The 25,834-nt window shown below is 38.8% G+C and overlaps 1 protein-coding gene across 3 annotated transcripts; it reads left to right on the top strand.

Annotated features, from left to right (window-relative positions):
• The first annotated feature begins 10 nt into the window (after positions 1-10).
• LOC104356950 (protein NPAT) lies at positions 11-25,438 on the top strand. 3 transcript variants are annotated; one of them, XM_042793186.1, is made up of 18 exons: positions 11-176; positions 3,462-3,580; positions 5,264-5,324; positions 6,844-6,916; positions 7,397-7,437; positions 8,468-8,698; positions 9,200-9,281; positions 10,440-10,572; positions 11,073-11,164; positions 11,249-11,336; positions 13,707-13,803; positions 14,317-14,448; positions 15,231-16,925; positions 18,657-18,772; positions 18,864-18,972; positions 20,011-20,068; positions 22,133-23,288; positions 24,090-25,438. In XM_042793186.1, the coding sequence occupies exons 1-18, from the start codon at positions 140-142 to the stop codon at positions 24,165-24,167; spliced, it is 4,398 nt and encodes a 1,465-aa protein (XP_042649120.1). In that variant the 5' UTR covers positions 11-139; the 3' UTR covers positions 24,168-25,438. The 3 variants fall into 3 exon arrangements, with proteins under 3 accessions (XP_042649120.1, XP_042649121.1, XP_042649119.1); XM_042793187.1 differs by having other exon boundaries at positions 9,197-9,281; positions 14,317-14,442; XM_042793185.1 differs by having other exon boundaries at positions 9,197-9,281.
• The last annotated feature ends 396 nt before the right edge of the window (positions 25,439-25,834 follow it).

Genomic DNA, 25,834 nt, shown 5'->3' with positions numbered 1-25,834 from the left:
GCGGAAGGGGCCGGGCGCGGCGGCGGCTGGCGGAGTTTCCGCGCCTTCGCCTCGGTGGCGGGGCGGCCGCGCTGCGCCTCCGGGAGCTGTGTCCCGCTGCCTCCCTCTCTCCCTCCCGTTCCGCTCGCCGCTTCGGGCCATGCTGCTGCCGTCCGACGTGGCCCGGCTGGTGCTCGGTGAGTGACCCAGCGAGAGCCGGGCGGGGTCGCCGCTCGCCCCTGTGGCGCGGCGGGGGCTGTAGGGTCGGGGGGGGCGGCGGGGGCGGCTCTGCGGGGGGTTGCCCGCCGCCGGCAGCGCCCTCGGCGGGGCGGGAGAACGAAGCGGTTGCGCCCTTGACCCTCGACCGCATCGCGCTCGTCTGCTCTCGGTTGGGGTTTGTCGCTGCCGCCGACGCGCAGCCCCGGGCCCGGCGGTCTCCGGCCCGGCCCCCCGCGCCCCCCCCCCCCCCGGCCCCCTCGCTTAGTGGGAGGCAAACGCAGCTCGATCCGGAGGGACTTGGGGGGCCCCCGGAGCCGCCGCGGGCGCGGGGAGCCCGCCAGGCCATGCGGGCCGGGCTCCGCCGCTCCCCGGCCTGCCTGGAACTCGGGGTGGTTTCTGGTGTCCACCGACAGACAGATGCCTGGTGAGTGAGGTTTAATAAAGCATCTGATTGCAGGAGGAATACAAGGGTGATCCACAATACCAGAGGAGGCTAAATTAAGGTTCAGTTGGTTTTTCTTTCCCTCTCTGTTTCTGTCACCTGTGGGGCTGTGTTGAGAAGTTTGGGTTTGCTCAGCGTCTGTGGGAAGCGCAGCGTCAGGTGTGTTTGGGTTGTCGGCAGCAGAGAGTGAACTTTTAAAATTGCTTTATGCTTTGGATTATTCGGATGCTGCCGGAGATAAGAACAAATGGATGATAATCAAAAATAGGACCCACATAATTAAGTCCCACATGTAAGCACCCGTTGACACTGGATGCCAAGATTTCCTGGCAGCTTGCATTGTGAGATTGAGTTCTTAGTTGTCCACAATTTTTTTGAGTCCAAAGCCATTAAGGCTGAATGTTTTCTTCAGTGTTCCTCCACCACAATTTATTTTTAAATACTCTGCGAAATGTTTGTTTCTACTGTCTTGAGAAACAAGGCTAGTAAGAGGTGCAGTGTTTTTATTGTTGTCAAGTAATACAGGATTTTTAGAAACTGTGCATTATAAAAGGTTGAAAATCATGCAAGGAAGATCTCTCACTATAGTCTTCTATAAAAAACTGGTTAGTTTACAAGTTTCTGGGTAGGAAGCTTATCTTGCGTACTTACCAGAGACTTGCAAGTGTAGCATACAATCTTGGCAACATAGCGTGTACTGAGGATGATCCATCCTATCTTGTGTCTGTTGGGGCATGGTGTATGCATCATGTCTAGAAAACTTCTGAGCAACCGAAGGTTGTAGAACAGGGTGTTCCTTGTAGCTATTTCTGTCTTCTAATAGGGATTCTACTTCCATGAGGCATCTCTGAATTTGGGTGGATAAACAGGCTTTCTCCAGTGTAGCTGTTCTTCCTTTTTTTTTTTTTTTTTTTTTTATTTTTTTCCACCCTGTCCATATAAGTCTTTCTGGTGCTGTGAAGAGTGATGAATATTGGTTTAATAAAAAATATAAAATTATAAGATGAGCTCACCCATAGAAAAATCCATAAGAAAATGTATCTTTTTCTAAGAGTGAATGCATACTACGAGTTAAACATGTGTCTTTACATTTCTTAAGATAGAACAAAATATTGGATCATTACTAGTTCAGAAGGTACTGTACCTTCTGTGCCTTTGATTTTGGCAATGTTAAAGATTTTGTACTGTTACGTCATTATACAGTGTGTGCACAAATGGTTCAGTTCAGTTGCACAGAAGATCTTCATTCAGATGTTTTTAAACTTTGGAATGCCTTATTTTGCAGGAAATTGGTTTGTGTGCCACGTGCCTGTATGCAAGCATTTGGTCATCCCTTGCAATGCTGCAGTAGTAGGTTCAAGAAGGAAACATTGCAACTTTTTACATAAATGTCCAGATAAGTTAGAGTGTAAGACCAGCTATACCAGCAGAGATCAAAGCTCCACTTAGCCTAATACCCCATCTTCCATCCTGGCCAACAATGGATGGTATAGTGGATAGGAATAAGACTTGGATATAGTTGTGTTTCCCCAAAATACACTTAAAGTTTCGGTCAGTTTGTGGCTTGAGAGTTTTCTAGCAGAAAGTATTTGAAAAATTAAGTAGAACAGCCCTTTCCACAGGTACCATTAATGCTTTCTGTCAGATAGACCAGCTCATACATCCTGATTAAACTCACAGTGGTTATTCCCAAATTGTATTAACTTTCAAGTTTGCTTATTTGTTAAAGACCTGAACAAGTGCTTACGTGTCTGAAATGTGATCTGTTTTTTTCCAGCTATACTCGGATCTGCTGAAAGATGTTTGTCTTCATGCAAACTTAAAGATGCTTTTTTTCTATAAGCATTCCTGAACTGAGGTGGACCATTTTGGGGGTCCATTGAAATAGATATGCTAAAGTTTATATATCCTACATTGTATAATTAGGCACATATTTTATCCTTTCTTTAAAACATTGCATGTTCAATTTTGCTACAAGCAAGAAAGAAGAGGCATTTTCTTTTGTGGTTCTTTGTTCTAGAATCCTCCATTCCAATTGGTCCCTTTCTGTCTTTTAATGTTTAGAATATTTTAAGATTAAAGGAAGGCTTAAAAAGTTTGGTTAAAGCAGAACATATTTGCTGAGGAATGGAATTTTAGAAAAGTAAACTTTTTCAGTACATGTCCTGTTAAGGTAACTACTGAGTCTTGGGGTGTGTCCAGGGCACAAGTTGTAGCTAGTACATCTACTTGAAATTAAAATTACAATAAGTGGGGGGAAAAAAACCTTTTTCTGTTACTCATTTTTGTACAATGCCAATTTTTTTCATAAATCTTATACACTGTTGTAACAGCTGCACAGGTTGTACCTGTTCTGAAACTGGAGGAAGCGTGGAGAGTTTTTGTTACATTACAATGCATTTTATGAACAAAGTATTGTAAAATTCCATTTAACTATCAAACTGGGTTGTTCAGCCCATGCCCACGTGAGAGTTAGTTTGTCAGCTTCCTGAGCCAAGAACTTCTATTTACTCGTCTGTACAGTACTATCTGTACTAGAGATCAATCAGAAATGGTTCATACTGCCTCACTTCCAGTCTTGAATGCTTTGTAAATACAATGTAATATCAATAACATTTTGTGCTTTTTCTGGTTTTAACTATTAAGGAAATATTGTGCAAGATTTATTTTCTTTCAAAATAGCTTCACTTTCCTTGTCTAATGTACAAATCTTTACCTGATTATTTCAACACTGTATGCAGCTGGCTATGTTAGTGCTTTGATACCTATTGAGCAGAAGTAATGAATGAAATTGCAAAATTTTCCATCTGATTTGTTGCAGGGTATTTACAACAGGAAAAACTTCTAGCTACCTGCCGTGAATTTATTTTAGAAAGCTCAGATTTGAAAGAATATGCAGAGCACTGTACAGAGGATGGGTTTATTCCAGCCTGCTTGCTGGTGAGTTTGTATTTAAAAAGCAGAAAGTTAAATTGTCTTGCATTCATGGAAAAGGAAATTGAGATTTCTCAATGTAACAGGTACTTCTCAAATGCTACTTAAAATGCTTAAAATGTTAGTTAGATCTAACATAGATCAGACCTCTCTGGTTTGGGGCTTTTTTTTACGCATCCTGTGGTATTAGCAGTTATTTGGTATCTAGTATTTAATCTTACTAAGAAACATTTAAGCATAAAATATGCAAATTGGTTTCAGCATATTATATTTAGTCTGTTTTATAGCTTTGAGGTTGATTTATTGGAAGGGTGTCACAAGGGTTTTATTGATTTCGGGGCTGCTCGTGCAATTTATTGGAGGTTACTTTCCTATCCTAGACAGGCAGCTGGTAATGTTCCATTTCAATACATGTTAAATATTTACATTCAGCTTTATTTAAGGCTACCAAGTTTTGTTGACAAAATCTGTGTTTCAGTTCAGCTTCCCCTTTGATCGGTATCATCTGCTTTGTCCTAGGTGAAATGTGAAACTTTGGGTATGCATAAATACTGTGTGCAGCTGCATATGTAGATATGTGCATATAGCTACGGGGTAATTAGATACTTTGCATTTTTAACATCTACAAAATGGGATTTTTAATACAGCATGCAAATTACAGAGTTTGGATATTGCTATGTATCAATCTTTTAATGTTTATATGTGCATCTTCTTCCTGTTTTCTGTTTCATTCTTCTAATATATCAGTTAATTATATGGTCTTGGATTTTGTCCCCAGTATTCAAAATTTGTGGAAGTCTTTTCTGTGATCTGAGGTCTTGATGTACCTATTCAAAACAGATCATTAACCTTATTTAATTTACAAGTGCTTAATCATTTGTACTTTGGGAGTAGAAAATTGATAACCAAGCTGTGGCCAGCAAAAAAAAAAAAACCAAACAAAACCAAATAGATTATCTAGATTCTTAAAGCTTTTAACTTTTAATTATCTTCCTTTTCTCAATGGAAACATTTTTCCTCCTTTTCACAGAAAAGTGATGATATGGTGGTGTCTAAGAAAAAATTCTCACTGCTGCTCAAAATACTTGCAATAAAGGGCTGAATTTGTCATACCCTGTAGAGTTCCCACTAGCAAACAAGACAAGAGAGTACAACAAATGGTAGTGGTAACCATAAAATCTTAATTCTCTTTGTTTCATCTAAAATAACAGAACAAGCAAATATGATATGAGAGTTAATTCTGTGTGACTGTTAAAAACTTTACTTCAGACAGAAGTTCTCTGAAGAGAACTGAAGAGACATTTGCATCTTAGTGCATGTTGCATTCCAGGATGATACATACTCATTACTGTTATAGCTGTTGATCATCTTAGTTTTGTGTTTTTATTCCATAATAATGGAATTACCCTTCCCTCCAAGGTGAGTGGAGGTCATGCAGCTCTAACTGCTGTACTAGTGTTGTGCAATGAGATCAAGCACTTCAGACTTTGTGTTTGCAATGGCATTTTGTTCCATAGATTGCTTTCTACCTAATTTGAGACAACATAGCACCAGCAGCATAAAGCACAGTTCTTTGTGTTGAGAGTCAGCATGGCGTAGTCTTCTAAAGAACTGCTTAAATATCATGTGATACACCAGATGAAGTACAGGTTATTAGTGAAGATTCTAAGATCAGTATTTTTTTTCCAGTCCCTGTGTGGAAAAAACTTGACGACAATTCTTAATGAATACGTAGCCATGAAAACAAAAGGTAAGCCTTCAGAATGAGTTTTTATTTTATTTTTATTTATCTGTTTTGAACTCCTTGAGGAACAGGTACTATGTCCATCTATATATGTACTTAGAGCAATCCCCCATCTATGCTAGAAGTTGAAGGTTTCTATATTATGCAGACAATGGCCAATTAGATCAGCATCTTGTGAACAAAATTAATTGATTATCTTAATTTGGATTTGTCAGCATATATTCAAATACAAATTTGAGCAGAACTTCTAATGTAATAAAGTGCAAAGATGTAATAAAGTGTGCAAAATCTATGGGTTTATGCTTGTAAAATTATACTGTTTATTGTCTATACTATAAATAGAAGGGGGAGGTGCTGATCTCTCTCTGGTGACCAGTGATGGGACACATGAAAATGGAATGAAGCTGCATATGGGGAAGTTCAGATTGGACATTAGGAAAAGGCTCTTCACTGAGAGGGTGGTTGGTCACTGGAACAGGATCCCCAGGGAAGTGGTCACAGCACCAAGCTTGTCAGGTCAAGGAACATCTGGATGACACTTATAGTCATACGGTTTAGTTTTAGGTAGTCCTGTGAGGAACAGGGAGTAGGACTTGATCATTATGGATCCCTTCCAACTTGAGGTATCTATGATTCTGTGAAATTACCAGGAAGAGTGTTCTGGTGTGAAATGTTTCTTGTCTTGTTCTTAAAAATAATTAAAATAATTTTGTAATAATTTAACAATTTGTATTAATAATAGAGACAGAGCATTTGCTGTTTTTAAAAGCAATTATTGAGCTTCTGAATGTTGCCAAGTCTTACAGTTTTTTGGTACATGTGGTATTATCAGATTTTAATGGTGCTTGGTTCTAAGACTTGCATTTAAGACATACCGGTTTTGGAACATTTCAGAATGTTTTCTTCCTATCACACTAGGTTTAATGTAAATGGTAACTAAGACACAAACATACTTTCTTCTAAATACTTTGTACTTGGCATCTTGAAAAACTTTATAAAATGATCTGCTTACACATTTCCATTTATACTTTAATGTTCTGTGCGTCAAAAATGCCAGGTGTTTTTACCTGTTCGGGTAACATCTTAAAATAAACCATGACTTTTAAAGGTGTGTGCCAGGTTACAATTTTCAAAATCACACAAGTGACTTGGAAATATGAATACCATTTCCAGGAGCGAGTTAGTCTACGTTAGCATGTGTTTGCCCAGGAGTCAACATCATGTGCAGATTCCATTGAGAATTATTATCGTGAATGTCTTTGCCTCAGTTTCATTTAGACTCCTAAAACTGAGAACTATATCCATGATAAGTGTGTGTTCATATCAATCAAAGTTCTTAAATTAGGAGTTAGGGCTCTCTTATTAACAGAATATTAAGAAGGCAACTAGACACCTAAAGTTAGATGATTTCTGAAACACTCCATAATAATTATTTTGCTTGTGATTTTAGTTTTTCTCAACCTGTATCTGTTTTAGGCATGTAAAATGTTGGGGTTTTGTTGGGTTTTTTTCTGATTTATTTTAGAAACCACAAATGAAGTTCCAGCAATGATGTCATCTCTGTGGAAAAAATTAGACTATACACTTTCTCAGATAAGGTAATACAATTTTTAAATCAAGAAAGTAAAATTTCACTGTGAGACCATATGTTGATAAACTCTGCTTAGCACTATACGTGAGTGGTTATGTTCTCTATTGCCTCTGAGAGATGGTGATAAATATAGGTTTGTGAGAGTTGATAGCTGAGTATACATTTCAAGATTTTAAGGCAGGATGAGGAGATAAGGGCATTAGTGTGAGTATGTGGCCTTTCTGTAATAAAACAATATACTATGACTCATTTAGAATCCAATACTGTTGTGGTTACTTGGTCAAAAATACAACATTTAGCTTCGTTTTGAAGGATCTGTGACCATTGTTTGAAAGAATAAAAATAACAATCAGTAGATTGAAGCTTTCTGAAGTAATGTGTGGTTGGGACCAGACTGACATTAGCCATATGATAGATACTGTCACACTGTGTAGCTGAGTGTTTCCATTGTGCTCCTTTTATTTATGTCACCTGCTTTATTTTTTAGGAGCATGCAGAATTCCACAGGCTTTTCTGCTAATCAAAGGAGTAAGTAACCGAGCCAGTTTCACAGGATCAATAGGTGTTATGTTCAAATTACCTGTTTTGGCAAAAAATGGGGGAATGCTGCAGCAATCAGTAACACATCCTTACTCTTAAAATGTTGTCACGTCTCTTCTGCAGTGTTTTTTTCAGCATGTCTGCTGTCTTCAGTGCAGTCTGTGGATTGCTGTAATGGTCAAGAAAGGAAAAACAGAAAAGCTGAGCTTTTTTTTGCAAGGGGCTTAAATTCTCTGTAGCATTTTCTTCTCTGCTGAAAACTTCAGAAGTTTACATGGTTAAAAGGTTTAAATACTGCTGCTTCAGTCCTGAAGCTGTTGACTTAATTTGTGGTTCATAGAGGAACTGAAAACATAACCAGTCTAATTACGATGCAGTTTCATTTCTGTAGAAGGAGACTATAAAAATGTGTTACAAACTTGAAACAATTTTTTTATGCATAGAAACATATCTAAGCAAAATATGAAAATATTCTCGTTCTATCTAGGATTGTTTCTTTCATTACAAAAACAGACAAATGAACTTGCAAAATAGTGAAGTTGCTTTACTTAAAAAGAAGTTTTTCTCTCAATAGTACTTCTACTGAGTAACCTGTGTAAGAAGAGAGAATGTGAAATACAGGTAGTGATTGTTCTTGGATCTGAGTGCTGTTTAAATTTTTTCAGATTTAGTCTGATAAATAAATGCAAACTTACGTTGGTTTAGCTATTTCAGTTGAGGTCAATTATGAGTGGTTTTTTATGTAATTAAATATAATTTTGGTATGATCTATTCCTGTAAATATTTAAGCAGTATTAAAAACATGGTTACAATGTCTATGTAAGTTGGCTATACTACTTGAATTATTTTGGTTCAAACCTGTAACACAGAAGATAAAGATGGACGTTGCTTACTATTTGAGTTGTGAATGAAGTTGAAGCACAAAAAAGTTTCAATGGAGTATCCTTAATTAGGTCTTGGAAAATCAGCAACCTTTTAAAATTCCTTTATCATACACTTTCATCTTTATTATTTCCAGCACGTACAAGAAGTGGAATTGTAGAAATGAAAAGACAGAGAATGCTTCAGCAATCAGCTCCTGCAAACTCAGGGTTGTTGGCAGTAGCCCATCAGTCAGGGCCACAGAATTCCTCTTCTGTTGTATCTCCTCAAGTTCTTCACAGGCCAACAATAAATCAAAGCATGTCACAGACAAGACTAAATACGTTGTTTGTGCACCAGTCACAAACACAAGAAAACAAGATCAGCAGTAAGTTGAACGCTTTTTTAAACCTTTTTTTCTGTGAAAAATCTATGGATATAGATGGAAGTTTTCTAAAATTGCGGCTAATCATATTCCACCAAAGGAGTTTCTGAAAATTAATGCTTTGTTGCCCTAGCTCTCCAAACTGGTTCAGGTGATTAAAATAAAAGGAGTACCCAAGAGAGAAATGACTCTCGCATGCTTGCTTGTTAATGTGAGTTCAGAGATCAGAAGTGCATTAATTTGTCATTATTTTATCCTGTGCTCTCACCCTCACCCAAAGCACTTGTTTGAGCAGATAGGGATGATCCACATCAAGTAGATGTTTTGCTCAGGATATTTTTAAAAGGAATGGTTCTCATTTCATGATAATACCAAATTCTTTTGTATGAATTCCCAGGAATTGATTGGAACATAAGTAATGTGTAGATTTCTGTAGTGCTTTAACAGTGTCACTGGAAAAGGTACTGGCATCATGATCTTATTTTTTTTTCCTTTATAAAGCAGGAGATTTCATACATATTCAAGTTCCAGTATCACAGGAACGAAAGCTTCATTCAAACTTGCTGTCTCCAGGAAGACGGAAAAGGTAAAATGGGGCGTGGGGGGTGGGTTTTTTAAGATCGTTTAGAGGCTATGCAGTGTTCTAACGTCTAGTGTAGATTTTCTTAGGTGGTGGAGTGTTTCACATTTAAGATCCATTGAGAGTGGCCAGTGTATGATGTTTCTCAAAGGAAAAGAAAGTCAAAGAACTTAACATTAGACTGATAGGAGGCTACTTGTGCTTCTTTATCGCATATAGCCAGTCTTTACATTATTCCAGTATTAGACATCGGCAAATAATCTTGGAGCCTGCAATTTAGTATTCCTTCCAAAATATCCTTATCAATTATGAAAGTACTGAATATTGATATAAATGTGCATTTTTTCTGTTTTTAACATAGAAAATACTATTGGCTTCAGTAAATTACATCAGCAAAAGTTTTTTGTAATTGCACTAAAAGTGGTGTGAAAAACATGTTTTCATACTAGTTTTACGGTTTTTTATTCCATGACTCCAATGTCCTTTTGTTTTTAATGAGTTGACTGGTGTATTTGTGTTCTATTTATTGTCTTTATCCCTGACTGAATCCCAATTGGCTGTTTTGTTTATCATTTTTCCAGACCCCTACTCATTTATACCTTTTCCAAGTCCTCTCTATTCCTGCATGATTTTTTTCTGTATATAAGTGATATTAGTGCCAGTGTTGATTGGTGGTTTCAGAAGAGCCTAAGCCATGATTTTATATGAAAACATTACATTTCTTATTCATCATCTAAATTGTTATGAAACTTAACATTTGTTTGCTTCTTTGACAACAGCTGCTCCTTGAGAGAACTTTATTTTTCATAGTGATGCCCAAATCTTTTTCTTGAGTGGCAGTTAATTAGAACCCGTACCACCAGTTCAAGTAACATGTACTGGAGGGGAAAAAAAAATATTGAATATTGGGCATGGAATTATTATGCTGTTTACACACAGGTTTATATTTGTTTGTAACTTCTATGAAGTCAGACACAACATATGCATATGACATAACGAAACAGGTATTGGCTTTCATTGTATTTCAAGTATGTAGTTAATTTTCTGTTGATTAAAATCTTTCATTTGCTAAGAAGGAAGAGAAACACTTTATTTACTGACCATTAAGTCTATTGTTTGCTATGTTCTCACAAAATACATCATAAATTTCCTGGAATGTTTCAGTGAATCTCAGAAGAGGAAAAGTATTGCAACATCTGGACCTCTTTCAGCAACTAGAAGTTCTCAAGAACCTGATGAAGTAATAACAGAAAAAGAAAGTGAGCCACTTGAAGAATTCATAGATGGTAACTTCCCAGTGAGTATATACTTACAAAGGTATTTACATATAAGAAACAAATTCAGACTAAAGAGAACTAGTTTTTTACGTGTTTTTTATCTTGGGTATTATAGAAATTAACTTTAGAAGATAAATTTATTGTTTTGTATTTGAACTAGCTCTTCTGTACACTAAACTAGCAAGGGTGGCAAGGCTAGGTAAAGGGGTTTTTTGCCTGATTTATTGGTTTTGCTAAGATATCTGTAAGCTGTCAGAAAACAGTAATTTTTTAGAGAACGGAAAACAGCACAATAAGCCTTGCTGTACTTTCAGAGAGTAGAATTACAGGAATGTTTTGGGATTATTTTCATAGCAAGGTCATGCAGTCACAGATTGGCTTGTCTTTCTGTTATAAAGAGAGTTCTCTGTGTTGAATTGATTTTTTTTTTTTTTTTTTTAACCAGTAAATTGGAAATTCATGCTCCTTTTCTAGTGATGATAAAAAATAGAAACCTGACCACTTTAAAACTGTTTTCCAGCAACTGGTTATTGAAAATGCCAGAGAAAAAATCTTGAGTAACAAATCTCTTCAGGAGAAGCTTGCTGAGAACATCAACAAAATCCTGGGCAGGTAATAAAAGGAACCCTCTAAACTTTATACTTATTCTTATTTGATTTACTTTTGAGTTCTGAATGAATGACTAATGTGTTCCAGTGATGGTAATGTCGCTCAGGCCCCTAAACAGACAGACAGTGGTCCCACAGAACAGGAGACTTCAATTGATGAAATCCTTGGACTTCAGGTAGGTGTAGATTGCCCTGTTCACTTTTTTTTAAGACTGGGTGCATGAGAATGATCAGTTACAGGAACTGTGATAAACCTCTGTCTACCCTCTGAGATTGCTCTCTTTTTTCTTTTCATTTTTTTAAATTTCTTTCTTTGTTTTACAATACAGCTAAGCCTGTCTAATGGCTGGCTTCTGCCCAGGGGCAGTTCTGCAACTTGCATGGGCCTTAACTCTTACCTTGATGTATGGTGGTGGGCAGGTTCGAGGAGCTGAACTGACAGGATACTCATATTTTACCAGAGTTAATTTTGAGCTGGTTTAGCATTCTGAATTCATTTCCAGTGCCTGTATAAGGCAGCATAAGCATGCAGCAGGGTCAAAAGTCAAGGGAGCGGGAGTGCTTCTGGCAGTGGGTAGCTGTTAACGTTACCCTCAGACTGAGACTTAAGTACACTGTTCCACAGTCACCAGCTGCCTGCTTGTCACTAGATCATTGGTACCAGCTCCTGACTGGGCATCTGATCAATGGCTTTATAAAAGAAAAAGGAATAGTAAATATCTTGCAGGTTTCAAAGATGTTTAGTCTAATCTGATTTTCTGATTTGCTGTAAGATAAACATGGATCATCTAGTATAGCAAGAGAAATTGTCTTTGGAGCTTAAATAAGGATGCTTTTCTTCAATTTAAATATTTTCTTGGTTTTGGAGGAAATGTGTGTTCTACAAACTAAACTTGTAGTGTTTTCCCTTCATTCTCCTGCAACCATCGAGCTGGCAATCACAGTTACAAAGGTCTCTTAATGAGGGAAATTATAATCTTCACAGCCCTCCTGAAAATGGTAGGAGGGTAGAGGCAGTTGCCTGTGTATGATAGAGATGTCTGTTTTTTAGTATCTATTCTTCTGTCACTTGGTGATTTTAGGTCAATTTTTGTCAAAGTACAGAGCTGAAAAGCTGTGTTCAATTTTTCTGAGCAGAACAAAATCAAAACAGCTTCTTGGTTTAGTTAGAGTAGCTGAGACAAAATAATCAAGCATATCACATGGGATAATCCATCCTTAACAACCACCATATCAAAGGTTGTATAGTGCTTAGAGGATCCCTGGGAAGTCAGGAGAAACTTTGTATTTGAACACTTGAATATGTACTGAGTGCTCTGCTCATTTTCTTCCTGGGCTGCTACCAGACAAGTCAGCTTCAAACAGGAACCTTAGAGCAGTGTCCTACGTAACTGTGCCTTCCAACTGCTTTCCAGAGAAAGCAGTTGGAAGTTATTATAGAACATGTCCTGGTTTTGGTTGGGATAGAGATAATTGTTTGTTTGTTTGTTTGTTTGTTTGTTTTCCCCTTCCATCTTAGTAGCTAGAAGAGTGCTGTGTTTTGGATTCAGTATGGGGTTTGATGTGAGGAGAATGTTGCTGATGTACTGATGTTTTTAGTTGTTGCTAAGAAATATCAAGGACTTCTCAACTTCCCATGTCCTGCTAGTACACAGGCGCACAAGAAGCTGGGGGGGAGCACAGCCAGAGCAACAGACCCCAGCTGGCCAATGGGATATTCCACACCTAACGTCATGCTCAGTATAGAGATGAGGGCTGCTCAGGAAGCTCACTCTGGCTTCTGGGGTGGTGGTTTCAGGATTCTCTCTTCTCTGGGATCGCTAGCCAGGAACAGGCTGGGCATCAGTCAGTGGGTGGTGAGCAATCACATTGTGCATTACTGGTTTGTATTTTCTGTTATTACTATTATTAATATTATTGTAATATTTGTATTTTATTTTATTTCAATTGTTTTTAATCTCAACCTATGAGTCTCCTTACCCTTCCAACTCTGCCCAACGCCCTGGGGCTGGGGGAGGGTGAGCGAGTGGCTGCATGGAGTCTGGCTGCCAGTTGGGTTTAAACTACAATGTGGGTAAATGAAATAAAACTTCTCTTTGCTTAGCATTGTCTTCTAGATATAATGCAAAGCCAATAAATGAGGGTTAATTTAATGATTTTTTTTTTTACAGGTGGTTGGCTAGTGCATACTCATGGCATTCATAGAATCTGCATAAGCTTCCAGTGTAGACCAAGATTTAGTCCTTCTTAAACAATGCTAGTCATTATGTTAAGAATACTCCAATATGCATGTGCCAAGGTGTAATGTCTGACAAAGATGTTTGGGTTTTGGGGGACTTTATCTCTTAAATTTCAGTCATTAATTTTTTTTTAACAGACATTAAATTTGTAGCAGAAATGTTTCCGGCATTAGTCTTATGTTTCTGTGCTGAGCAGAAGTAATAGAACTAAAAACAATCTGAAAAAGAAAACAGTTCTCGTCCATTTCTCTTTTAAGTTATGAAGGTAACTGTGTTAACACTTCTGTATATCTTGTCTTTTCTCAGGGTGAAATTCATATGTCAGAAGAGGCTATACAGGACATTCTAGAACAGACAGAATCAGATCCAGCTTTTCAGGCACTCTTTGACTTGTTTGATTATGGTAGGGTATATTACACTCAATTGTACCATTACTATAAAGCATCCTGACTGATGAGTTTTCCTAAGTATTGCTTGAAGAAGCAAAGGTAATCAGCAGGTCTCTCTTGCAAGAGAAATTGCATCTGTGTCCCTCATTTCAGAATTAGATTTTTATATGCATTTATACATTGCTGTAAAGTACAGCGTTTTCTTGTGGCAGAAACTCTGGTTTTGTCCTGGCTCAATGACTGTTGTATTGCTGTTATTTTAGACCCCTCTGGTCTAAGGGTTGATAGTTCATACTTGTTTTTCTATGCTAGTGCAAAATTTTTCTGCTTGTCTGAACAGGAATATCCTCATATAAAATACAAGGATGTTTTTATGCTATTTCTGGATTTGTAATGAATATAGACAAATAGTTCTTTGAGTTTAGGATGGCATTTCTTGAATTTGCAATCTCCATGCTTCACTTAAAATGTAATCGCATTTGCATGTAAAATATTTAATCATTCTTCGTGCTTTATTTTGAAAATAGGAAAGACCAAGGTAAACAGGAACTTACCTGCTGGTATTTCTGGTCAGAGTGGAGTAGAAAATGCAATCCTGGTGGATGAGGATAACTTGGAAACACTTGAAAGTTCTTTAGGAACAGAAGAAACTAGTAAGTGTAGGGTTTTTTTTTCCTTTAAGATCTCTTCTGGTCCGTTCACTTTTCATTATGAAAATATTTTCAGACAATTTGTACATTTCAAAATCTTTCTGTTTCTAATGGTAATATCCAAGCTGGCATTTACATTGCACGAACATCCGGATACACCTAGTCTGCTGGAAAGTTTCAGTCTATTAAATTTAACAGTAGTCAATCAGTGTACTTAAAAATTGTACTTGATAAGCTCTTAAGTGAAACCAAAATATCTGCAAATCTGTTTTCTCATTCTAAACAGAGATGATTTGCAATATTCCTTGTGGAACACATAAAGATAGTATTTTACATCTAACCATATTAAGCTTTTCTCTCTATTCTGTATTGTATTGTTTAATTAATATTCCAAAAGAGTCTTACTCTGGACAAGGGGTATACTTAGTGCCTCTACCCCATTCTTAACAATAGTCCATCAGTAGCAGATACTTAGTGAAAGTATGTGAGAAATAGAGCCAAGAGGTCTTTGTCCTGAGATGTTTGTGCTTCTGGAAATCTGATTAAGTGACTTGAGCCATTTGCTTTTTACGTGTACACTTACTTATGTACAAACTGATTTGCCAGATTGCCTAATGTATATAACCATATGTTTCATATACTTTGCACTCAGCTTGAAAGTAAGGATGAGGAGCTTTATTTCCACTCAGTCTCATGTGAAACAGTTTTCCATTGAACTGATAAATTGCTTCTGGAGCACTGTAAAAGGATCACCTAATACTTACGGAACTATTTTCTTCTGTGCTTTGCAGGTGATAATTCTAGCGAATCACTATCCTGTAAAGGTTTTCAGTTAGGAGAAGCATCGTGTGCCTTGAAGACCAGCATTAACGATGATGATATGGCAAAGAAAAGTACAACCAAAGAACAGCTGCGTGGAACTTGCAGACCAAGGAAGCAGACTGAAGTGCTTAAAACCGTTACCCCTGAACATATTGGGGAGCTTGAAATCGCTTTTGACTCTGTGCCTGGTTTGGCTGAACCTAACAAGAGACAGAGTTCTGATAACGAATGTAATGAACACTGTGGAGATTCTTATGATAAAAAAGAGTCAACTGCATTAGTACCTGAAAGTGAAAGAGCTCTGGAAATTGAAAAAGGCTCACTAAGTCATGGTGCTCAAAGTAGTCCTCATTTAGAATATGTTCATTCTGGTAGTCCACAGATTCCTTTGATTTCATTGGCAGAAGGTCCTGCAGCCAGTGAAAAGAAAACACATTCTGGAAGTAAATGTCACTTATCACCAGATACATCACTCTCTGAAAAAACACTTACCGAAAGCCCTCCTCATGGGAGCCCTGGCCCCAGTGTACCGCTGAAAAAAAATAATTCATCAATTTCTAGCCCTTCAGCAGATGCAGGAAAAGAACAGGCTGTAACAAGTGATACGGCTGCCTTACCTGGTATTTTACAGGAGAACTCTAGCCACCACTCTGACCGTCAGGAGCAGAGTACGCAGTCACACTGTGCTGCGGGATCTGCGGTGAAGGGTTCGGAACTTGACAAAACAGAGTTGCAGCTTGAAGTTGTTGATACTTCTAACAAGACTTACTCAAATGATCAGCATACACTTGATAAGCCTTGTAAGAAAAATTTTAACCTCCCTTTGGGACCGTCAAACTCAGAGGGAACGCAAGGGGAAATGCAAGAACCTTCATCTTCTACAAAAGCAGATACTGATAATATATATTTCTCTTCTGGTGATGATACATGTACGGAAACTTCTGTAGTATCCACTGAAAATAATCTTACTACAGCTGAAATATGCCACTCTCCTCTCCCAGAAACTGCATCCTCGACAGATGAGTCAGGTACCGAGGCCAAAAGTATGAGTGGTGTGTCTTCTAGCAGTCAACCAATGGATGTTGATCCTTCTAGTATAATGTCCCTCAAGATCATCATCAGCGATGATCCATTTATTTCATCAGACACGGAGTTAAATAATGCTGTTTCCAGCATCACAGGAGAAAATTTGCCAACTATAATATTGTCTTCTCCAGCCAAATCCCCAACCAAAACTGCAGGCCTGTCCAAATGTCTAACTTCAGAAGACACGGAAAAAAATGTGGATTCAGCTTTGGCAGAGCAGAATCTCCTTGTGCTTAGACCTAAGGATCCTGTGGTCACCTCAGCGAACACTCAGAGTGAGGACTGCACTGTGTTTTCAGTTGCAGGTACAACTAATCTTTCCAAGGAAGGGGGATTTATACAGTTGATGCCAGCAACAAGCACAGCTTTTGGGAATTCAAACAACCTTTATATAGCCACCTGTGTGACTGATCCAGCTACCTTGGGCACAGCTGTAACGCCGTCAAATGTAGTTGTATTGCCTGGGAATTCTATGCCGCTTGCAGCCCAAGCTCCAGCTGTACAACAGCTACGGACTCCTCCGAGATCCAGCGCTACATTTGCAGCAAACCAGACTGTCTCCCCAAACTTCCCACAAGGTAATCTCATTATTAGAAAATGACTGAAAATGTGGTGTTTATGTGGTGTTTTTATTCTTTTCAGTGCATTAAAAGTAAACAGTTTTTAAACACTGCTCTATCTGCCCCTTGAAACTAGACGGAGGTTATGTGTTTTTTGAGTATAGTTGCTGTTAAAAATGAAATAAAAACTAGAAAGAGTCATTGACCAGGCTGCTTTGAAAAAAATAGCCTCATATTTCAGAATCCTAAATTGTATAATTTTAGCAATGATAAATTTAGGAAGCGTATTTTGGCTTACGCTAGAAGAAATTCCATTGTTTTGGCTAAATAAAGCAGTTTTTTTGGTTTTGTTTTAATAAGATTCCTGTTACAAATAGAATGCTATGTGTTACAGGTATCCGTATTTAGTTGAGATAACTGGCTAGATGTAAATGGTCCTTCCAAAATTACTTCCTTGTTTTGTTTTGTTTCATTTTTCAAAAACCTGTTCTACACTAGGAAGTACATTTAGACAAATATAAAAGTATAACATTATTTCTTTCCAAAATACAAAATTGCTTCTGCTTCAAGCATTTTTATTACTACCTCAATTAAAAAAAAAAAAAAAAAGTGCTTTAAATGTTAAACCTAACTATAAACCAGATGTAATCAGCACATTTAGATTTCTTTCCAAAACTGAACACTTGTTGCAGTTATCCTTGAATTTCTGAGTGCAGTCATTTTGTTGTGGCCAGCAGCCAGTGCAACAGTGTCTGCAAGATCTTAGAGTGCTGGCCTTTTCTGTTGTTAGGATTTCTTTTAGCAACTGTTATCTTTTTGTTGTTGTTGTTTCATAGAGAGAGAAATAGAAGTTTTCCCATTCTTATGCATTTGCTATTTTCCCTGGTAATGCTTATGTAACTGAAGAACTATGCGGAATAAATTTTTCTTCCATTTTCCAATTAATGTGCTGGAATAGTTTCCCTGTTTTGTAACTCCCGTATGTCTGGCAGCTGGACACTGCTACAACTTATTAGAATAACTGTTTTAAAACAACTGTTTTAACAATTATTTAAATAGTTAAATAGGAAACTTTGGCCTAAATATTCCAAATTAGGTTTATTATGGTTTGTTGGGTTTTTTTTTGCTTTTGTTTTTGGTTTTTTTTTTTAAAGTAATTCATCTCAAACCCACTAACTAACCAGAATCTTTGTGTACTATGTCTAACACCTCCTACCAGCCAGGAATATACATCAGGTATCTACATACAGACAAAGCTGGCCTTTCCCAGCTTGTTGTGTGCTTGTAAGGGGAAGGTGTTATGGGTGCACTGGAAGGAAAAAAATAATTCTGCTCATGACTTTTGAGCATCCTAATTGTAGGGAATAGGATGCAAATAATTGTTTTTACTAAGCAGCAAAATGAGCTGTGTGATGTTACTTTTACTTGTTTTTATAAATCACTTTGAATGAAAGTTCGAGCCTTAACATAGGTTTGTCATACTTGAAGCTTAATTTTGAACCATTTCTTACAAAGGAAACCTGATTTTAACTAAAGAATTTGATACAAACTAAAAATAACACTGGTACTTACCCTGTTTTCTAGTAGTGATGTGTAGTAAGAATGGTGAAGTTCTTCTAAAAAGCCAGAGCTTTTCTTGCCACAGGTTTTTTGGCCATGCGTAATTTTCAGAAATCCTGTCTGGAAGCTCTTCTTTTCACTGAAGTATTTTTAATTTCTGTGTAATTTTAACATTCTGATGTTTTTTAGGTTCTGCCATTATAATTGCATCTCCAGTGCAACCTGTTCTGCAAGGAATGGTGGGAATGATACCTCTCTCAGTAGTAGGACAAAATGGAAATACATTCTCAGCACCTGCCCGCCAGGTAGCACATCACAAATAAAGCTTTTCAAAATCAAAGCTGAAGTGATAGAGTCTTTTGGTAAATTGTAATGGGATATTTTGATTCTTTCAAGGTTCTGCATATGCCCGTGGCTAATCCAGTGTGCAACAGAAGTGTCCCAAAACTTCCCATCCCTCCCAAATCACAAAAGATTCCTGGAGCAAGAAACAAGACTAACACAGGTACCCACCGTGCTTTCTTGAGACAGGCAGAAGAAAAGTGGGGCTTCTAAAGACATGTCAGTTCGGAGTGATACAGTTTTATAAATACCAGTGCTTCTCTGCCAGGTAGCTGCTGGGATGGCTTTGAGAGGCCGGTACCTGCGGTTAGTAACTGTATTTGCTCAGTTTACAAAGAAGAAAATAATGCCAGATTTGGGATCAAGCTTATTTCCAAAAATTAATGCGTCAAGGCTCTAATGCAGTTTTAAAAATTTCCTTTTCCTTATATTTCTGATTATTTTTTATCTCATTGGTTGTAAGTGCAGTTTAATGCTGCTGTTGAAACCAAGCCACATGGTAACAAAGAAGTTATTAGAAAAGTCAGCAATTGTAGACATTTGTTAAGAACCTATTTCATTGAAATGTTGCGTATTTATACAAAAAAATGCCCCCTGCTGTTTTCCCTTTGCCATTTCAGATATACACTTCTGTATATTCATTTCATTAAGACCCTGCTTCTTTAAACAGTAAATTGTAACAAGACTGGTGGTACGTTAATTTCTCGGTGTTATGAGCGGGTAAGGAAAAATAATTGAAAATAGAAAATAAATTGAGTTATAAGGACAAATTGTGCTTTAGCTTATTTATGGTTTTAAAAAAGACTAGGCTTACACATAAAAATGGAAATAGAATGAAGTTGCAAATAAAGAAAATAGCTAGGATTGTGTAGTTAGTCAGAATTCTGGTTTGCAGATGGGTAACTGAGAGTTCCCTTCCACTTGGAAATCCCTGCTGGGCATTTGGAAGTCCAGCATAGTTGGTTTTGTCTTGCCAGGCCCACGTGTTATCTGAGCATAGACAGCAAGCTTCTTGTTTATACTTGGCTGGCAACCTTTGCTAATTATTAATATGTAAAATTTAAAATTATGGAAAAATGGCAGAGATTTGGTTCTGGGTTTTTCTTTATTGATTCTCTGTCGGGTGAAATGTCATTATATTAACTGTGAGATGATTTACGTGGAATATTGTAGTTCATTCATACTTCATCTGTTGTTCCAGGAAAGCTGGTACCAAGTGTGGCTGAGCCTTTGAACCATACAAATTCTCGAACACAAAGGTCAGTAGTGCTAGGTATTCAAACTTGCTCTCTTTTTCCTGCCATGAATTTCTTCACAGTATTAGTGGAGAGAGCAGCTTTTTTTAACAATGGCATAAGCAGTGCTCCCTTTATTTCCTCCTGTCTGTCTGCTGGGAGCATTGATACAGATGTGTGCTAGTACTGGTGCAGCCTGTGCCAGAATTCTGCTGTTACTATTCCTATGCTAATTTTGTATGGCTTTGTGTTTATTTTCTCCTGTCTCAGTTGTCAAATAAAAATTGTTTGAGTGGAGTCCAAGCTAGGAGAAATCTCCCGTTACGCTTACTGGGAGATTTTAATGACTAAACCAATTTTTTTTTCCTTTCCAGATGAGTGGTACCCATGGTTTTGTAGTATGGCCTCATTGCCTTTACCACTCTCTGGCCCAAATCCAGTAGAGTTTATCAGACTGGGTTTTAGAACTCTGCTTGCTCATTTATAAAGTGAAAAGTCAAAGGAACAATGGCAAGGAGAACAACATGCTCACTTTATATTCATGAATATAACTCAACTGCTAATTGGGATAGGTATTAGTTTTCTGTTGGGCGAGTGAGAGAGAGGGAAGCAAGGCTTCAGTATTAACTCTCCTTATCATTAATGGACCGAAGAAGCAAAGGATGTTGAGATGAGCAAGAGTGTAGGAGGAGATAAGTAGTTCGGTTTAAGTATTAGAGGTGAAATGTGCTTTTATTGAACAAATAAAACATACTCAAAAAAAAAAAGTTACCAATTCAGAACTCAGTTAAAATGTTGGAAAAGTGGTGGAAAACAGGACCAATAAAGCCAACTTATAAAAAAAAACAAAACAAAACCAATAGCATATACCAAGGTATAAAGGTATACAGTATACATGCATGCAAATATTAATGATTTTTATAAAACCACAGAAGCAAGATTTTGGATAATAGCACTTTGATAGTTCAGCTTTCTGTTAATTTTAATTGATTTCCAGACATATGTTTTGCATAGCAAAGAGAGCAAAATGTTCCCTATAAAGAGATGTAATTTACCATTTCTATTCTCTACCCTCTGTCTCATCTCAAATTTCATGGAAATAAACCAAACTGCTACCACCAAAACCCCATTATTTACTATCCCAAAGTTAATTTGACTTTTCCTCTTACAATCCATAAAGGTTTATCTGCATGGGGAGAGTCTTACTAGCATAGATGAATATGCAGAAACTTCTCTTGGAAATGCAGCATGAACCAGGAGGAGGGCACAGACGTAACGGTGGTATGAGCTGACAGAGCAGAAACATTTTTCTTTTGCCATCACCACAGTGCAGTGGTGGCTTTTTCACCCTACCGTGGCTGGTTGTGAGGTGGGACCGAGCCCCGGGGAGTTGGTATGTTCTCAGCCAGCTGCCCACTGAAAGCTTTTTGTCTTGCTCTGTATCCTGTCGCCTGCAACAAATGCACAGGGGAGAGCACCAGGCCCACGCGCGATGGTGCTGCCCGGAATGCGCTGTGTGTAGTTTCAGCTCCAGGGTCTTCCAGAGCCACAGCCAGTGTTCTGGGATGGACTGTCCTGGCATGACTGGGCCGTTCCTTTTTGAACTCAAGTAAACAATCAGCATCCACAAATCTCCCAGGGTAAAAAAGCTCCCAGGCTGAATTACAGGCCTTGTCCAAACCTCCTTGTTTTGTTTGGAATCTGATACTAATTTTACTTGATGCCCCTAGTTCTTTTGCTGGAAGACAGAGCAAATAGCATCCTTTTTGCTGGCTTTTCTCCCCGAGCTTTGCTGCATTTCCCCTCAGCCATCTCTCTTTCCCCGCTGAAGAGCCCCAGTCTACCTGATTGTTCTTTGTACAGACTGTTCCGTACCTTTTTGTCATCCTTTTTGGCCTTCTCCGAGCTTCCTGCAGTTGTCATCCCTTACTCGTGGTCTTTGCAGGTTGATAAAATACTTAACATTTAGAGAACGGGGAGAGCTTTAAACAGCAGTTGTGAGGGGTGGGTGGGGACTTGCAGCCGGCTGAAATGAACTTGCCTAGTAAGAACCGGTAGGTTGCTGACGTGTTTCCATCTCATTTTTAGGACTGGAAATTCGGACAAGCTTATCACTGCGGAGCCAGGAAGGAAAGTGGAGGAGAACTTACCTGTTGCACCAGTAGAGGGCACAAGCTCAAACTCAAAACAAAGTGAAAGTCACAGGCGAGTGCTTTGCTTTGATAACATCCTACCTGCTCCGGGAGGAAACACCCAAATTCAGACTACTAAGAGTTTATCTCAAAAAGAAAGAAACGAAAATACTTGCCTTGCTGTTGACTCTGCATCGACCTCTGCTAAGGCGCAGGTAGCAAAAAGAGAGAAAGATAAAACGTTGCCTAGAATTCTGTGTAAGCCAGAAGTTGGTAGCAACAGGAGCACGTCTGCAAAGGAGCCGCAGCCCGAGCGGAAGGCGACAACGGCAGGGCTTCCGTTAGATCCCTTCCACAAGACTACCGCAAATAAAGAAAACGAATTACGAAGGGATACTGATGAAAAACAGAAGAACCAGGACACGGCCAAACTCTCAAATGGCCAACAAAGCGTTAGCTTATGGAATGAGAAGACAGTTGCTTCGGTGCAAGAGCTGAACAAAAAGCAGGGGTCGCTGTCGAATGGGAATGGCAAATCTCCAGCGTCCGTTTCCTTGTCTTCGAAGGAGCCAAAGCGGGAACTGGCTAAAGTTTCCAACCAAGGCCTTTGCCTGTCAAGTCCGTTCACTAAACAATGTGTGGAAATGCTGCAGGACGTTCAGTGGCACAGCCCGACTAGTAAAACAGCTGAAAACGGCGAATTGCCAGTACCCCGCACGCCATCTGGAGTGGGGGACAGGCACACAGACGATACGACGGACAGTGTACGGACGCCGACCTGCCGCCGCTTCAGCGAGGATAGCCCGACCCCCAGAATAATGGTGCCCCCTGCTACGCCAGACCTGCCTGCCTGCAGCCCGGCCAGCGAGACGGGCAGTGAAAATAGCGTCAGTATGGCTGCTCACACGCTGATGATACTGTCACGGGCGGCTATCGCAAGGACTAGCACTGCAACCCCCCTGAAGGACAATACGCAACAGTTCAGGTCTTTAAGGAGCACAGTAAAGAAAAGGAAACTGGAGGACTTGAATGAGGGTGAGAGAAATTCCCGTTCTGCAAATAGAAAAGACCTTCAAAGCTCTCCAACGCCATCAAAAAAGAAGAAAATAAAGGCAAGTACAGGCATTTACTTTTTCATTTAAGATTCTAAATATATATTAGATATCTTATATATACATTATTTGTAATGGGATATTTCAGAGGTGCTAGTCCAGATCCCCAATATCCTGTTTATATTTGTCAGTTTTACTGACTTTGCCTCTTGAGCCCACTCTGAACGAACAGCTTTCATAGTAGAGTCTTCAGATACACTCAAGTAGCTCCTACTGACTCTGCACATACCTATGAAAATCAAATTATTTCTCTTAAAACATGAACGAGTTTCTAAATTCTAACTTCAGACTAAGTTTCTAGGTGGAATGTAGAAATTAGGCCAAACCAGAACTTACAAGGTAGAACTTGAGCTGTTCTTGCATCCTTCCTTACCACCAGGACTAGGAATACACGTTCTGTGTATTTCCAGGCTCTCTAGCCCAGAGCACCGTGCCTTTGACCTGGGGATTTAACGGCAGGTAGCGAAGGTGCGAGACACAAAGAGGTGATGTATGGAAATAATCAAAAAGGAGATGCAGTATGACTTCTTATTTCACCATATTTAGTTACAGCCTGCTCCTGAAACGCTGGATCTGAAGAGTGCTCCCTGCTGCCCCGCGTGTGAGGGGAGCTGCGCGGCTGCCTGCAGCGGGGGGGGCTGCTGCTGCCCCTCAGCTCGGCCGCTCAGCGTAGGCGCGTGTCCGCATCTCATTTCTGCTACAAGGCAGGTGGAAGGACAAGGAAGAAAGGAATGCTTACAGACTCTTCAGTATCCCCAGGTTCTTAGCATTTAACACGACTCTTCTTTTCTTCTCCTACAGAAAAAGAAGCTACCAAATTCCTTCCCGGCAGGAATGGACGTGGACAAGTTCCTGTTGTCTTTGCATTATGATGAATGAAAAAAAAAAAAAAAAAAAAAAAAAAAGGAGAGCTAGGTGGTGTTATGCTGAGGTTTTGCATGGGAAGAGAAGTTAATTCGGAAGGGTGGGCTGCACTTTCAGTGGACTGAAGTTTCACTTTATAGCAAAGTCATGCTGTTTCTGAAGCAGGTTGCTAAGTGTAAATATCATTGAGTTGGTATATGTTTATTTTTGAAAAAGCACTTGCGTAATTACGGAGCCATTTAATTTGCAAAACTGTAAATTTGTATAAATGTTGTAATGTAAGAGAAGTTGTCTGTTTCCCGTTACACCACGTTGTCTGTGTTCTGCTGCATTCTCTACTTACCCATCCGATCTGCTTAGCCAATTTCTGGAAAGGTTGTGAATTTGAAGGCGGTGTTTGTAGCTCACCGCTCTGACAGGGGCAGCTGACTCGGCCGCTCCCCATTGTCTTGTTGAATCCAAAAGGGACTTAACCTTCAGACGTAACTGGCTCGTACTAACACTCTCTTCCCTCCTAACTGTCAAACCCATGTTGTAAGGCTTTGAAAGGGTTAACAAAAATACCGGTAAGTAAACATAAGGCCGATAAAACCTCCAAAAGTATTTCTCATCTAATGAAGCTTTTCCCAAGCAGCCGTTCGGAGAAGAACTTCACTGTGGATGGGCCTTGCCTGTCTACAGTATTTGCTGCACCAGGTGGCATTTGAATGCAAAAGCTGTGCTCAGTGTACCGTGGTGTGGGTTAACCCCCCTGTTCATACTCCAGTATGGATACTTAAACTATAGCAATGCCAGACAAGAATTTCAGCATGTTCTGTTGCAAAAAAAGCAATTCTTTTAACTGTCATTTGCACTGTTGAGAAAGTATATGTTAATAACACTTATGCTTTTAGCCAGACATGGAAAAATTTGCATCTAATCTTTGTTTAACATAGAATTTGTCATAGCTATTATACAAACTCTCTTCAAAACAGGCACAGGAGAAGCTCAGCCTACATTTTAGGAATAATTAGCATGGGTAAAAATTACCACACTGGGCCTTGCTCCAATACTGCAGAATTTTCTCTACCGGTATTTCCTCCTTTGTTCTCAAGTTGTTGAGCTCTTAAAAAAAATGCAAGTTTTCTTGTAAGAGATCTGTACAGCAACAGGGCAATGTTTCAGATAGTATACAAGGATTCCTAAGGAACCAATATTATGCAGTAGATGTTTATATTAAACCCATCCAGTAACTAAATACTGCATAGCATTTACAGCTTGAATAAATATTTTTGTTTTAATAAAAAGTTGTGTGTCTCGCTTAGTATTTTTTAAGTCTACCAAGTAGTTTTGCAGATTCTGTATACAAAGGTTATGTTGATCAGTCATTTTTAAGACAAAGTTCAGTATTAAACACTATGTTCCGATAGCAGTGATGGTCAGAGTGGCAAAAACACAATTGTGTCTTTGATACATGGTAGCATTTTATGCTTAATAGTGTTGTGACAGTTGATAGGTGGTATTTTTAAACAGATTTGCTATTTATTTGAGACTGTAGCTCTTTCATGGGACAGCCACTATCCACCACAGTCTTGCAGTTCAGGTGATCTGGTAATACTAATGATGGGAATTATCCCTTCACTCATTCACACTTTCAAAGGAAGAAGCATCTTCAGGTCCAAGCTGCTGTCATGTGGCAAATA

Source organism: Tyto alba, unplaced genomic scaffold (genome assembly GCF_018691265.1).
Source record: "Tyto alba isolate M040663 unplaced genomic scaffold, T.alba_DEE_v4.0 Super-Scaffold_2, whole genome shotgun sequence".
Taxonomy (NCBI): Eukaryota; Metazoa; Chordata; class Aves; order Strigiformes; family Tytonidae; genus Tyto; species Tyto alba.
The sequence above is the reverse complement of the archived record's forward strand: the minus strand, read 5'-3'. Positions and strand labels throughout refer to the sequence as shown.

What these genes read in the sequence shown, in the direction of transcription:
- LOC104356950 (XM_042793185.1), top strand. Translation starts at nt 140, where the DNA reads ATGCTGCTGCCGTCCGACGTGGCCCGGCTGGTGCTCG. An exon ending in CTTTGACTTGTTTGATTATG is followed by an intron (nt 13,804 to 14,316) that starts GTAGGGTATATT and finishes TTTTGAAAATAG; the next exon opens with GAAAGACCAAGGTAAACAGG. An exon ending in AAGAAACAAGACTAACACAG is followed by an intron (nt 18,973 to 20,010) that starts GTACCCACCGTG and finishes CTGTTGTTCCAG; the next exon opens with GAAAGCTGGTACCAAGTGTG.